Source organism: Astatotilapia calliptera, chromosome 19, assembly GCF_964374335.1.
Source record: "Astatotilapia calliptera chromosome 19, fAstCal68.1, whole genome shotgun sequence".
In the NCBI taxonomy this organism is placed as follows: Eukaryota; Metazoa; Chordata; class Actinopteri; order Cichliformes; family Cichlidae; genus Astatotilapia; species Astatotilapia calliptera.
This window is the reverse complement of record NC_137440.1, coordinates 30,531,282-30,546,411: the sequence shown is the minus strand read 5'-3', so window position 1 is coordinate 30,546,411 and position 15,130 is coordinate 30,531,282. Positions and strand designations below refer to the sequence as shown.

The 15,130-nt window shown below is 43.4% G+C and overlaps 2 protein-coding genes across 3 annotated transcripts in view; one reads left to right on the top strand and one right to left on the bottom strand.

The window, feature by feature from the left end:
- Positions 1-1,035: 1,035 nt before the first annotated feature.
- On the top strand, positions 1,036-13,084 carry tgfb3 (transforming growth factor, beta 3). The gene is made up of 7 exons (XM_026151879.2): positions 1,036-1,817; positions 6,140-6,303; positions 7,524-7,653; positions 7,808-7,915; positions 11,090-11,246; positions 11,819-11,972; positions 12,062-13,084. Exons 1-7 carry the CDS (start codon positions 1,472-1,474, stop codon positions 12,218-12,220), a joined length of 1,218 nt encoding a protein of 405 aa, XP_026007664.1. The 5' UTR covers positions 1,036-1,471; the 3' UTR covers positions 12,221-13,084.
- The window catches only part of ttll5 (tubulin tyrosine ligase-like family, member 5), a 63,496-nt gene continuing 54,534 nt past the window's right edge, over positions 6,169-15,130 (bottom strand). The window contains exon 32 of one of the 2 annotated variants that reach the window (XM_080293870.1): positions 6,169-6,394. In XM_080293870.1, the coding sequence (XP_080149996.1) occupies positions 6,333-6,394 (62 nt within the window). In that variant the 3' untranslated portion in view covers positions 6,169-6,332. Of the gene's footprint in view, positions 6,395-12,585; positions 15,129-15,130 lie in introns of those variants that run through there. The other variant, XM_080293873.1, reaches the window with a different exon arrangement.

Here is a 15,130-nt window from a genome sequence, read left to right as displayed (position 1 = left end):
CAAACAAACAAATAGATGCGTGTATTGATATTGATAGGGAATCTGCTATAATGCCCCTACTGCTCGTTTGTATGTGAGAACGTATATAAAGTAATGATAACAATGTTTCCTTGTACTACTGGAGCTCCCCAGACATTACTGTTGAATAAATAAGACGCCTACTCCGAATATATGCCCCATTTTTCTCTCTGATTTAATGGTGAGTCAACAGATAATTATGGTGTGTCCAAAAAATAAAAAATAATTTTAAAAAAAATCCTTGGATAATTACGTCCGGAAATACAAACAAACAAGCAAATATATATATATTTAAAACTCATAATATGAATTCATTTTTAAGAGTAAAAATTACATCACTAAAGAAAAACAGGAGGTATTGTTGTCGCTTTTTATTTTTATATTTATTTTGTTTGTTTCTTTGTTTTGTTGTTGTTGTTTTCTAAATGGATAAAGTGATACTCTTGTCCTCAGTGCAAAATATCTCATTTGAGGACGCAGGCAAAAAATAAAGATGAAATCAAATTGTACCTTCAATTCCCCGCGTGGTCCGCGAGATGTCGCTGTCTCCTTTCATTCTGATACTGGGGAGGCGCTGAACGGTAGCAGCCTGCAGAGGACCGCAGCTCCCTTGCGCACCCTCAGAAGTTCTGCATGTTAACTCTGAACTTTACTTCATTGGCACTTTATTTTGCCCACGATTAAAAATATTAAGCACGTAAACCTCCTCAGGTTTAGATTTTTTGAACTGCTGTGAGCGCGCGTGGGGCACACAACAGAACGTGACTTAATTTCAGCCACATCCATAAAATGCTGCTATTCACTTGACAAATGAATGCAACCCTTCTCTCTTGCGAAATCTCATTGCCCAATATTACGCTGCGTATGATTCAAACACTGTTTGGCAGCATGAAATTCAAAGTCTTATTTATCTTACTACGGAGTGGGACTGAGCACATTGTCCGCACTCGGTCTATAGCTCGCGGCCCCTCCCTCAGAAACGTCACCGATGGTGGGTATAAAGTATGAGTGAGCGTGGAAAGCGTCTTTAGTGTGTTTGAGGTTGGACTGCACGAAGACAACAAAGACGCACTGACTCCATATATATATTTGCACAAGTGGATGGAAAGACCCCAAATGCAATGGAGCAACTAAACGGCGGTGGAGAGATCGGGTCCCTGTAAACTACAAAGAAAGGAGAGGGGAAGAGGTGCCTGAATGAGACAAGGGGGAATGAAGAGTGTAATTAAGAGTTTTGTTGAAGAGTCGAGACCTTTTTGCACAATTGCGCGGATTCGCTCCCATGGAAATGCGCATTTGGCAAAGATGACATAGCACTCGAGAAAATGGGATTCCTCCAGGAACAGTACTCACTCGCGACTTCAATGAAAAGATAAAAAGGGATATTTTTTTCTTCTCCTTCTTCTAATATTACTTGACAAGGCTTCGGCTGTGAGCGAACGCAGATTAAAATATGAATCTGGGCAAAGCACTTGTGTTTTTCCTCCTCTCAAACTGTGTGACAGTGACTTTCTTGCTATCCACTTGCACCACAGTGGACATCAAACACATAAAGAAAAAGAGAGTGGAGGCCGTCCGGGGACAGATTCTCAGTAAACTCCGAATGACCAGTCCGCCTCAAACAACAGGTCCAAGTCAAGTACCGTTTCAGGTTCTGGCACTTTATAACAGCACCAAGGAGCTCATTGAGGAGCTGGGGAGAGACCGGCAGCAGAGTTGCGGACAGGATAACACGGAGACAGAGTACTACGCCAAAGAGATTTACAAGTTCAACATGATCAATGGGCCACAAGAAAACAGTGAGTGTACTGTATTGGGGTTATGAATGTTCCAATTTTTCCTTTATAAGCCAATAAAGTAGAAACTCCTCCTGTTCTAGGTGTAGATGCATAATTGTGGTTTATTTTGAACTTTAAAGAAGAGTTGATGACCACACGCAATCCCAAATCATTCCAGTTACTTGCGCAAACGCTTTTTATCTTTGTCACGATGTCCAACCTAATTATTACGCGAGGTTACAAGGGGGGGGGGGGGGGGGGGGGGGGGTGAAAGACAAATATTTTTTTCCGGTTGGTGTGAAAGTCCATTCTTCTCTGTGCGGCTTTTTACGCGCAGACGCTCCGTGGCGTCGCGCAGAGGAAAGGGCAAAGTAAACAGTCTAATTGGAATGAGCACAATTCCTCATGCATACCTCACACCAAATCCATGGGAACCCCAGCCTTAGTCTGACACATTCCTAAGCGAGGAAAATTCTCAGGCTGTTAAATCTGCTATTTATTGCCAACTCCAATACCTCATTTCCATTTTTCTGGCCGTGAGATCCCCAATATTTTTTCTTCCACTGTCACTCACTTCTATTTCCCCCCCACTATTTCCTTCAAGTAGCTCCGCGTTATGATCTAATTCCCTCGTTCATCCATATTGGTATTTCCTGTATAAACTATGGCCCATTGATTGTTCCAGAAATCAGAAGCAGAAGCCCGCTGAGCTGCAGATTCTCCAGAGAAAGCCTAAGTGGAGCAATTGGATTGGTGCCCACTCACGGTCAGAGGCCGGTTAGCGCACGGTGTAGTGATTCTGAAATCAACAGGTGTTTGTGCAATGCTGTGACGCTGAGCAGAACCTCTGCCGGTTCCAGCAGAAGCCCTGAATCAAATCCATTTCACAGGTCCCACAAAGTGCTTCTGACATTCAAAATACACAGCTCCGGGTTTATCCACTGGTCAGAGGTAGTCAGAGCTCCCAAAACAAACAGAGGTCTAAGGAGTGGGATCAGTGATGGCCAGGTGCCCAGGACACATCACTGGTCTCACACCGTGGGCCATAATGTAGGTGATAATACAAGACATGAACACACTGGCAGCACTTTCTTCCCAAACAGCTTACTAGAGTCACAGATTGTTTAAATTAACAGAAGGTGCCACATGCATTAATTAGCAGTCTTCTCTTCCTTTCCATTATGTAATTTTAAGGAGAGCTGGGCATGTTGCAGTATGCAGAAACATAATGTCTGTCACCTTGGTATTTCTGCTGTGTAGTTCATTTTCATTCCTGCTGAATCTAATGAGTTTTGCATTCGCTGCTTTTTGGAAGGTGGGAGTGCTTAGTTAGGAAGTTAAACAGAAACCTTTCACACACTCTTTAATGCGACGCTTGCACCCAGACTGCTTTGCTAGACACGACTGCGAATGCAATGCGATGCAATTCAAAGCTTTGGCCATTTATGAGCAGATGAAACAAAACTGAGTGAGAACAGGAATTTGGAGCTTCCTTTCCTTTTCTTTTTCCTGGTGCATCACAAAGCCGGTGGGGATAGTGCTGCTGAGGAAATTAGATAAAGACATATTTGAACTGAGGGGCGACCTGCAACACAATAACAGTTTAAGAGTCTGCTGACTGGCCTTGACTAGCTCATTGGAGCCTGCAGCCTCAGTGAAATTTCAAGCCAATCACTGCCTCAGTGTTGGGTCAGTAGAGAAAAAATGAGGACCAACTCTGAGGACAGCAGAGTGTCTGATATATGGGATAGTAGAAAGATGATGTCACCTGTACAAACAGAGACAGAGGTCTTTGGTCTGCTTCCAAAGAAACAGCATGGCTCCATCAAACTCCCACGCCTTTACCATTTTTGCTTCCTCATCTTCAATCCAGTAGGAGGAGAGTGGGGGGGGGTGTCGTCACTCATTGCATTGTTTCCTCCACACTGCCATAGCTGATATCTGCAGTCCGATGTAGGAATGGACTTATTTCTGATGAAAAGCAACGTTTGAATTTGGTACATTAAACCCTCGGCTAACTGGGGAGGGGAAATCAAACTTTTCCATTAGAGCATGATGCAAATTCACATCCCAGATGCAGCAATTTCAGGAAAATAATAAGAGAACTCCAGCTAATGCAATTTCTGTTCTGCTTTATGAGATCTAGACACCACAGCAGCTGGCTAGCACCTGCTGACTTGTGCTTTCTGTTTCCTTTGTTTACATCCACAAAGCTGTGGAGAGACTGACATCACAAGTATCCTTTGGGCAAAAGAGCAAAGAGAGGTGATTCTTTGAGCTTCGTTCCGGGAGATTCCGTGTCATGGACAGAATCCCAGACACCGGAGGCTGAACGCGTGTCAGGAGCTGAGGTGTGGTCGATAGCGTCTGGGCGAGGCAGCAGCAACTATTCAAATGTCTGTCTTCGGGCATTTTGGACAACTTTACTCCCTAATCCATCCTTTGAAACCCATATGTTCAAATTAATTGGGTGATAATGCGAGAATGGAGTCAGGCGGGCATCATTTTGTTATCCAGGTTTTTTTAAAAGTGTGACTATAAATATACTTTTGCAGATGTGTTAATGACAGCCTCTCCCAATAAAACTCAAAATAAGCATGCTCTGACCTTAGAGCAGTGTGCTATTTTACAGCGTTTTTAGAAATAACATGAGAAGTTGTTTTAATTACTTATACAGTGTTTAAAATATAGAGTGTTGCTTTGTTTGGCATGGAAAACTATACACCTTGATTTTTTTTACTAGTAGAAATTAAACTCTGGAGAAGCTTATTGACATAACCTGTGCCGTGTCAAACAGTTAATACATTAAGCTTGTGTCAGCATCCTGATACTCAGCCTTAAACTCTATCATCTAAAAATGGACGGGGGAGTCGGGAGTGGTGGTCAAATCAATTTGTGACTGTATCTCACTTTAATTATACAAGCAATCCCCTTCCACTCACCAACATGGAACAAATTACCTTTCAGACCCTTGGCAAAAATAAGCCATAATGTGAAATCCACCTAAAACCATTGCAATGGGAAAAATGAGGTCATCCAAAAAGGAAACCAAAGACTTGATTAGAATTTCAAATCTCCCCTCGAAGTGGGGCTTTCCACCTTCTGTGGGGGAGACGGAGCAGTGAGTGAGTGAGGGGAGGAAAAGGGCTACTGAGGTTTCCTCCTTATAGATTGTGTGGAAACGCTGGACAGATATCTGGCTGGGGACAAATGCTGAAAGGTCAAACTATAAATAGGGAAAGCTGAAATAAAATCAAAAAGAAAAAAAAACTTTGTGGAAATATCAGATAATGACTGGGAGGACACTGAAATAGGATTATGGGTCAAATGAAGTACAGATACTCGGAGATGTGCAAGTTCCTTTTGCATGACACAGAAAACGGCCTCACTTCTGAGTTTCCATTTGTCCCAAATCTGCTCGAGGTGCAAATCAGCTAAAGGTGCAGTGCCCCTTTCAACCATCAGCAAATCCGAGGCTTTGGTAATAAAGCTTAAGCTTGAAGTAATAAATTAGCCATGGCTTGGCTGTAAGTGACTGTTTCCACTTGGCTCATAAAAAGTTTGCTATGCGCTTGTTTTGCTCAACAGTGCATATGCTGGGCCTGTTAAAATAATAAACTGCTCTATGGTATTATGGTATAAAAAGGAGAAAGGCTTCAATGCAGCAGGAAGTTTTTTCAGATGGGATCGCGGTGTGGCCATTCATTGGGCCGATTGTGCTAAAGGTCAGTGTTCAGTCATAAACACACACATGCACCATGTTACAGTGTCCAGTGAGTTATTGCTTCTCCCTGGTGTGGTGGAGTCTCTCTCTCTCCTCGGTGCCTGCTCAGGTGCTGTTCTCCTCCAGCACGTGAGCCCGCATGTTCCCAGCTAAACCTCTGAGTTCCAGGGAATACTTGGCTTCTGGCTGAGCCCTCGGAGCACCTGTTGGGTTCAAGTGCTGGTGGGAGGAGGAGCACGCTGCTGTCCCACTGTAGCCTGCTCCACTAACACATGGGACATTTGGTTTTCATTTCATGACTTCAACTTGTTGCTAACTCGGACCGCACAAAGCATAAGCAGATGGTTTGCGGTAATGGCTCCCTTGATAGACTAGAAATTGTTTTTTTTTCTTTTAAAAAAATAGAACTTTTGCTTTTATCTTTAAACTATTCAAATTTGTAGAAAGGGAATCCTCGGCAAAAGGTTTATCAATTATCGGCTCAATAAACATGTCCACCCCTGTGAGGATGTCACTGGGAAAATATGCTTTTCACAGTGAAGTAGGAGCTTAAGGGAATACAGAAAAAAACCAAAAACAAATCAGATCTTTTATGTCATTCTTTCCATTTTACCTGCAGATGACCTCCCCAACTGCCCCAGGGGCATCACCCCCAAGATATTCCGCTTCAATGTGTCGATCATGGAGAAGAACGCCACCAACTTATTCCGGGCTGAGTTTCGAGCCCTGCGGATCCCCAACCCCAGCGCCAGGAGAAACGAGCAGAGGATTGAGCTCTACCAGGTGTGTGAACTGGCCGTTCATTTCCACTATTAGCAGAGTCCAGAGGTGGGGTGGGGTGAAGAGGGGGAGAGCTGAATTTCTCTCAGAAGGCCTGTGTGGGTCAGTGAGAAAGATGAAAACATTTATATTAGGGTGTCCGGCTCCCTCAACCTCTCTTTTCAAGTGCTGATCATTATTCCGTGTGGTTAAAATCAAATGGATTCTACATCAGGACAGATTTAAGAGCTTGTGCAGCCGTCTTTAAGAAACCCTAGATTACCATTCGGCAGTTTCTTCTTTCACAGCTGTCAATCAAAGCAGCTGTCCATCCATGTAGGATTAAGCACGGAGTATATATATATAAATCTCTGTGATCTTAAGCATTTTAGAAGCGTGTTAATGCATACATCTGGTATAGGCTCGTGTGGGGTGGCAGGAATAGATTTTTTTCTTTTTCTGTTTCCTCATTAATCTCCCATGAGAGACTAGAAGTAATGATCAGGTTCCAACATTTCCTGCCAGGGAGACAAGCGTCTCCGGACTGCATACCGCCTCTGAGGCAAGGCTCTGGCCAGTGCTGAACACAGACTGTCAGGGCTTCAGATTGTTTCCAGGAGCCTAGGAGGAGATAGAGGCAGGGTCGCCCACTGGGGGGAGTAAATGGAGCCACTCACTCGCCCCCACATTTTTTAGACTGGAACTGACTGGCAGAGGGCTGACGCTGGCAGCCCTGCCGCCCCTCGTTCCCACAGGAAGACAGATTAGATGCTGACATTGTTCAGAAACCTGGTTATCCATAGCACCGCTCATACCCACCACCCAAACACATTTCTCCCTACAGATAAACACCTTTGTTCAAATACATGCTGGTGCAGATACAAACTATATTTTCCGCTGTCAGTCTTTGCCCAGTGGGAGCGTCGACATTCTAACAGAGCGGCAGCTTTAAATGCCCTCAGAGATACTTTCTGACACTGTGTGTGAAGGATAAGTCAAAGTTTAAACGGCTGACTCGAAGGACGGCCAGGTTCCCACTGGCAAGAGGGTAAGACACAGGCATTAACTTGCAAAATGGGGATATCAACACACGGAGTCACTTTTTCCATGAAGAGTAGACATTTGGCCCAAAGGCATCCTGGAGAGTCTGGCTCAGACAGACAGTCTCGATTCTGTGCGCGCATGTGTGTGTAAAAATAAAAAGAGTTTATGCAGCTGGGTCACATTTTCATCTTTCCTCGCAGATCCTCCAGAAAGATGACCCCAAAGCCAAACAGCGCTACATTGGGGGCAAGAACGTCCTGACCAAGGGAACGCCTGAGTGGGTCTCCTTTGATGTTACGGAGACGGTGAGAGAGTGGCTGATGAATCGACGTGAGTGGGACACCACATTTTCCTCGCATCACACCTTATTACATGTCCTGCCAAATAATAACCGGCTCGTGTGAAACAAAGGAGAACGGCCTCAGGGCTGAAAATGTCTGCTCCTTACTTCTCTCTGCTCTTGTTCCTCTCCCCCCACCCTCAGGGACCAATCTCGGCCTGGAGATCAGTGTGCATTGCCCCTGCCACACCTTCAGGCCTAATGGCGATATAATTGAGAATGCCCATGAGGTACTAGAGGTCAAGTTCAAAGGTGAGATTGCATTTGATACCCAACTTGTGATGGATTTCACAGAGTTATGAACGTTGTGCTTTTAACAAGGCTTTAAACTGTGATCAGGTAAATAAATCAAGAAGAGTGTTTTCAGGTAAAATTAGGAAAACAAGTGAAGAACTAAATGAGGAGAACGAGGCTTCTCTCTTCTCTCCACAATGAATATGAAGCAGTGTAACTTAACGTCGCAAGCACTATGACTGGAAGCAAGAAAAATACACAATCGTTCTCCTCGGCTGTCTAACTGAAAACCTTCCACTGCAACACTTTCACTGTTGTTGCTTTCATTCACTGTGAAATCAGAAATCTAACAAATAGCTCCAGGAATTCAGTCTCAGACTCGGCCTCTTTCTATAGGTTTCCGAGACTCGTGTGTTGTCCCAACTCCCTGGCCCAGACTGTGGTCTCTGAGTCTGTGTTTGGTCAGGATTTTTCTCTGCTTTTGATCTTTCAGTCTCTTGAGATGTTGTATTAATGATTACGAGCCAGATAGCGCTTCAGTTTGTTTGGCTTTTGTTTGATTTGTCAAGCGTTGAAGATAGGCATCTATTTTTCTGTTGAAAAATTCCATTTATTCTCATTAGTGCTGCAGAGGCACAGGTGGTTTTTCGGATGATTTACATTAGGGGGTCTCAGGACTAGCTGATTCAGTGGTGGTGCTCTTTTATGTCTTTTTGCTCATTAGTTATCAGCGGATCTTGACACACGCTTGTCTCTACAGGGAGTGCAGAATTATTAGGCAAGTTGTATTTTTGAGGAATAATGTTATTATTGAACAACAACCATGTTCTCAATGAACCCAAAAAACTCATTAATATCAAAGCTGAATGTTTGTGGAAGTAGTTTTTAGTTTGTTTGTAGTTTGAGCTATTTTAGGGGGATATCTGTGTGTGCAGGTGACTATTACTGTGCAGAATTATTAGGCAACTTAACAAAAAACAAATATATACCCATTTCAATGATTTATTTTTACCAGTGAAACCAATATAACATCTCCACATTCACAAATATACATTTCTGACATTCAAAAACAAAACAAAAATAAATCAGCGACCAATATAGCCACCTTTCTTTGCAAGGACACTCAAAAGCCTGCCATCCATGGATTCTGTCAGTGTTTTGATCTGTTCACCATCAACATTGCGTGCAGCAGCAACCACAGCCTCCCAGACACTGTTCAGAGAGGTGTACTGTTTTCCCTCCTTGTAAATCTCACATTTGATGATGGACCACAGGTTCTCAATGGGGTTCAGATCAGGTGAACAAGGAGGCCATGTCATTAGTTTTTCTTCTTTTATACCCTTTCTTGCCAGCCACGCTGTGGAGTACTTGGACGCGTGTGATGGAGCATTGTCCTGCATGAAAATCATGTTTTTCTTGAAGGATGCAGACTTCTTCCTGTACCACTGCTTGAAGAAGGTGTCTTCCAGAAACTGGCAGTAGGACTGGGAGTTGAGCTTGACTCCATCCTCAACCCGAAAAGGCCCCACAAGCTCATCTTTGATGATACCAGCCCAAACCAGTACTCCACCTCCACCTTGCTGGCGTCTGAGTCGGACTGGAGCTCTCTGCCCTTTACCAATCCAGCCACGGGCCCATCCATCTGGCCCATCAAGACTCACTCTCATTTCATCAGTCCATAAAACCTTAGAAAAACCAGTCTTGAGATATTTCTTGGCCCAGTCTTGACGTTTCAGCTTGTGTGTCTTGTTCAGTGGTGGTCGTCTTTCAGCCTTTCTTACCTTGGTCATGTCTCTGAGTATTGCACACCTTGTGCTTTTGGGCACTCCAGTGATGTTGCAGCTCTGAAATATGGACAAACTGGTGGCAAGTGGCATCTTGGCAGCTGCACGCTTGACTTTTCTCAGTTCATGGGCAGTTATTTTGCACCTTGGTTTTTCCACACGCTTCTTGCGACCCTGTTGACTATTTTGAATGAAACGCTCGATTGTTCGATGATCACGCTTCAGAAGCTTTGCAATTTTGAGACTGCTGCATCCCTCTGCAAGATATCTCACTATTTTTGACTTTTCTGAGCCTGTCAAGTCCTTCTTTTGACCCATTTTGCCAAAGGAAAGGACGTTGCCTAATAATTATGCACACCTGATATAGGGTGTTGATGTCATTAGACCACACCCCTTCTCATTACAGAGATGCACATCACCTAATATGCTTAATTGGTAGCAGGCTTTCGAGCCTATACAGCTTGGAGTAAGACAACATGCATGAAGAGGATGATGTGGACAAAATACTCATTTGCCTAATAATTCTGCACTCCCTGTATTAATGTTGAATAACAGCTATAAATCTTTTGCTCTGTTTGCTGATGCTGTGTCGAGTTGGCAGAGAGATACTTGTACAAAAGGAGGTAGACTGGAAATTTCTGGATTTTTGGCCTACATTTCAAAAAGAAATCTTTTGTTTTAGTGCATTTACTGCCTCAATTAAAGTTGCCTGAAGCACTGATGAGGAGTCCTCGTGTGCTCTACAAAAATGTTTCTCATGGTGAATTAGGATGCATTTGTCATAAAATATCACTCACAATACTTTTATTATTATGCAACCGGTCTATAAAAGTACTTTCCAGTCCAGTCATCAACATGTTCCTCTAGCAGCAAAACTCACTGAGGTCTTTTTGTTAAGATAATGGGTTTCCTTTCTAAGAGGAAGAGAGAGAGGCACAGAGCATGGGAATACAATCGATCTGGTATCTCACTTAGCGCTGGGGCCCCCAGGCCCTCGGTCCTGGGAACGCTCTTGACTGGCTTGGCCACAAGGAATGTGCTGCCACGGCGCTCAGACGTTTGGCCCCAAATTAAAGAGGGCCGTACATATCCACCAGCAGCATCTCTCCTGAGATATCCACTGCTTTAGCTATCAGGGATAGAGTGGATGAGCAGACACTGGCCCAGGGGGAGAATGGAGGGGAAGAAAGGAAGTTAGAGGGACCAGTGTGAAATCCAGGAAGGGAAGAAAAGTGAGACAGAAGTGAATGAAGTTGGGCCTGGAGAGTATTCATATGTAAGAGTTACAACTGATTATGCTGACTGAAACTAAATCTTACTTTCACTAACATCAGCTGTTGAAGAGTCTTTAAAAAAAATGTGTAGTTTTTTTCCCCTTGATATCTTTAAAAAAACCCTCCTCCTGCAGGGATGGAAGCAGAGTATGACGAGCAGAGCCGTGTGAAAAGCCAAAAGGAGCAGCTGTACCCCCACCTCATCCTCATGATGCTCCCTCCCCACAGGCTGGATGCCCAGGCTTCCTCCCGAAGGCGCAAGCGGGCACTTGACACCAATTACTGCTTCAAGTAAGCCTCATTCGCTCCCCCTGGAAAATGTAATGCACTACTTAGACTATTGCTCATCATCTTAAAATAAATTCTCCCAAAACCGTTTCTCTCTGGCTGCACCTGCGCTGACAATTTAAGACATTTGCCTACTGGGCTAATATTCCAGGGACACTTGAATAAAGCACCCGCATCCAATTAAAATATCAGCTGTCACGTTTCAAAAAACATGACAGGGAAGACGTGTAAATAAGCGCAGAACACACAAAGAATACATGCAATAAACTTGTTAATCACCCAGATGAGCATGGCGGAGGTACTAGATTATACAAGTCAGGATCTGTCTCGGTACTAGCAAACACTACCGCCTCTTACACACCGTCTCCTCAACTCTGGATTTCCTATGACAGGCAGTACCAAAGACACCTGGGCTGACTCCAAGAGGGAAAAAAAAGGGCACACCTAAGACTGGAATTTCTGAACTTGAGTCTCATCTCTGACTGAGGCCACGGGGCGGAAAATGTATACTTAAATTTGCGTGTTATCCTCCAAATCAAGAGGGTAATCATTGTCTCCCCCTTTCATTTCTGCAGCAATTACGAGGAGAACTGCTGCGTGCGACAACTATATATTAATTTCCGTGAGGATCTGGGATGGAGGTGGATACACCAGCCCGAAGGGTACTATGCCAACTTCTGCTCTGGTCCCTGTCCTTACCTACGCAGTGCAGACACCACCCACAGCTCGGTGAGAAAAAGTGCCACTTCTCGAATCCGTTTTGGTGTTTGGAAATGTGCTTGCCAACCCTCATCTCTTTTGTCATCTTCCTTTCACAGCTGCTGAGCCTGTACAACACCTTGAACCCCGAAGCGTCCGCCTCTCCCTGCTGTGTTCCTCAGGACTTGGAGCCCCTAACCATCCTCTACTACGTGGGTCGCTCCCCGAAAGTCGAGCAGCTTTCAAACATGGTCGTCAAGTCCTGCAAGTGCAGCTAAACTTCAAGGTCTTCGAGGGAGGGAAGGGGGGGGGGGGGTGCCCTGTGAGAAGCAAGGCATGGGACTTGATCACTCCCAGCACTGCCCGAAGCGGGTATGAGGAATTAAAGCGGGCAATGTACAGTTTGGCCTCCATGAGTACCTCTTTCCCATGCTTTAGCTTTGCCCAAGCTCTTAAAAAACAAACGAAAAAAGAGATGGAGTCCACTACAGCTATACTTAGAAGACCTGTCATACACCACTTCACCAACAGCGCTCTCAAACCCATCAGACCTCTTGGTAGTTAATTACTTTTTGACATCAGTGTTTCTCATATTTTTTTGTTTTTCCAGCATTTTGTACCTCATGTCCACGACTATTGGTAATCAAAGGCCATTTTCAGTGAAAGAGAAACAGAACAATAAATGACTGATCCATTCTCAAGGATGCATTAAAAAGAGAGAGAGGGAGAGACAGAGAAGGACTCAGAATGCAGACTAAACTCAGCATACGCCAAAAGAGAGCAAACACATCACACGGGACACATTCAAAAAGTCCGAGCTGGAAACTGACGCTGTGCGCGCCGCGGCTCCCTACACTGTTTGTTTAGGATTAAATGCTGTCGATTAAAAATGATCTAAATGAAAAGACAACATGCTGGAAACCGATCGTTATTTCAAAGTAGTATTTCCATGGTTATGTTTACCTCTATAATGCAACAGGACTGGTGATTCCAGGGATTGTTTTGTTTTTAAATGAAGCCTTTTCTGTTGTATGAGATGATGTAATGTCACTAAGTGAACTTTAATAGATCACAAACTGTAAATGTTTTTCTTATTACTCTTGGAAACACTTTTTTTTTTTAATTAAAAATGTTGGACAGTTCGTTTTTTTCTCCTTTACTGTTGTGGTATTTATGTTTTAGTTTACACATGTTTTAGGGTGTTTTTATTTCAAAAGGTCAGGGGCTGAATTTCAAGTGTTCGAACAAAATGAACAAAAGTGGTTAGAGTCACAGTCATCGTGTTTTTTAATGCTTTCCAAGTATTCATTTCAATTTTGTTTGCTACAAACAGCCTCACTGGTCCCAAAAATACTACATTTCCATGCATATTGTAAACAGTCAAAGAGATTATAACATGGTACAGCCCATATGGAAAATAAACAAAGAAAAAACACCTGTAGTAAATGTTTATGTTTTCTAAGCATGTCTCAAAAACTCACATCCCATACAGTGATTTACTCATCCTAGTGGCCTCTTTGTATTTTTCTTAATATGGGAATTGAATAGGAGAGACATTAGCTATAAAGGGAAAATCCAAGAGGGGACACCTGTATGAGCAAATTACTGTTAAATGTATTAATAAAACATAAATATTTACTATTAGAGGAAAGGAGTTGTTTTTCGTCTCAGTTTTCTTTTCTTTACATTGTAAACAACGCTGTCACCACATTACATTACACACACTGATTTGGATCTTGCTTTTGGGAGTTCTGGCTTTAATAGGTCGGACTTCACAACATGACGTCAAAGAGCACATGTTACAAAAACATTCACCGTCAAGTTACATGTTAAAACAGTTGACCTGTTGTACTGCATTGAAAACTACAATCTGTGCACACTCACCCAGGTGATAGTCATCAGCTGATGTGAGAAAATCATGCACAAAATTCAAGTATTTCAGCCAAAGTTATTATAAACACATGGTAAAACTGCTGACCACTACCTCACATCTTCTTTTTTTTAAATAAACACACCCCTGAGTGAACTCACTATATGGTCCCAAGCCACAGAATATCTGTGAGGATACTGGTCTCCTGGTGCAGCATCGACCTTCATTATAGATCTTTTCCTTTTTATTTTAGGCTTTGAGCTACAGAAATGGGCCAAAAAGGTTACGCTGGACAATGTACAGTAAATAAATACTGATGTAATGACAATAATTTATTTATTTTTTAATCAAAAATAATGAATTTGGTCCATCCAGAAAAACAATATCAGCATCTCAACAGTTTACAGGAATAATCACAAGCCGACTGCATTCTTTACATGAAACCTGAACATCCCTGTTGGGTCATCTTTGTAGATACAAACAAGGGAACAACATTAATACAATCACATTTTATTATCAGGCCCACAAGAAAAAGGGTGCTATGCTTAACATGTCCTCAGGGCGAAAAGGCAGAGGAGTCAGATTTGGCAACTGTGTGGCTTCCAGCGAGGAGTGGGAGTCAGGAGTGTCTAACGCTGGAAAGCCACACATGAAAAGAACTTCTCTGCACACTTATCATTCATGACTGTAAAATGAGAAGTTGCTCATGCGGGCTGAACAATGCTTGTCAAAAACTTAACAGAGGTCTCTCATTACCAAAACCCGCATATCACCTGTGTTTAAAAAAAGAAAAGAAAAAGAGAAAAGAAGAAAAATGTGCACGCATGGTTGTGGTGGACATGCTACTGCCTGAGCACAGAATAAAACAACGAATCCTGTAGTTAAAATACCAACAGGGCTTGAAGAACCATCTGCTGAAGGCTATCTGTCAGTGAAATCTTCCTGTGGCATCAACAGCATGGAGAGAATGAGGGCGGGCACTGTGGGATACGGACTGATTGTAGCCAAGGGCGATGAGGGGAGGGGGTGGAGCTGCGCAACAAAATCCCGACCTGCGTCAAAGCCGGGCATTTTTGGCCTGGCACACTATCCTCTTGCATGTCTGTGGCTGTATCATTGAGAAATTAATAGGACCCTGTTCGATGTGTGGCATACTTTTATCTGTTGTCCCGTCCCAGAATAAACCTCTGTGAGATGCAGTTACATGCAGAGACACCTGTCAGGCCTGCAGAGTGGCAGGACGTGCCTCTGGTCGCCTTCGTGTCATCTGTGAGTGGGCTCCTGATCCTGGAACAGCTTGCGGTATGCAGAAAGACCT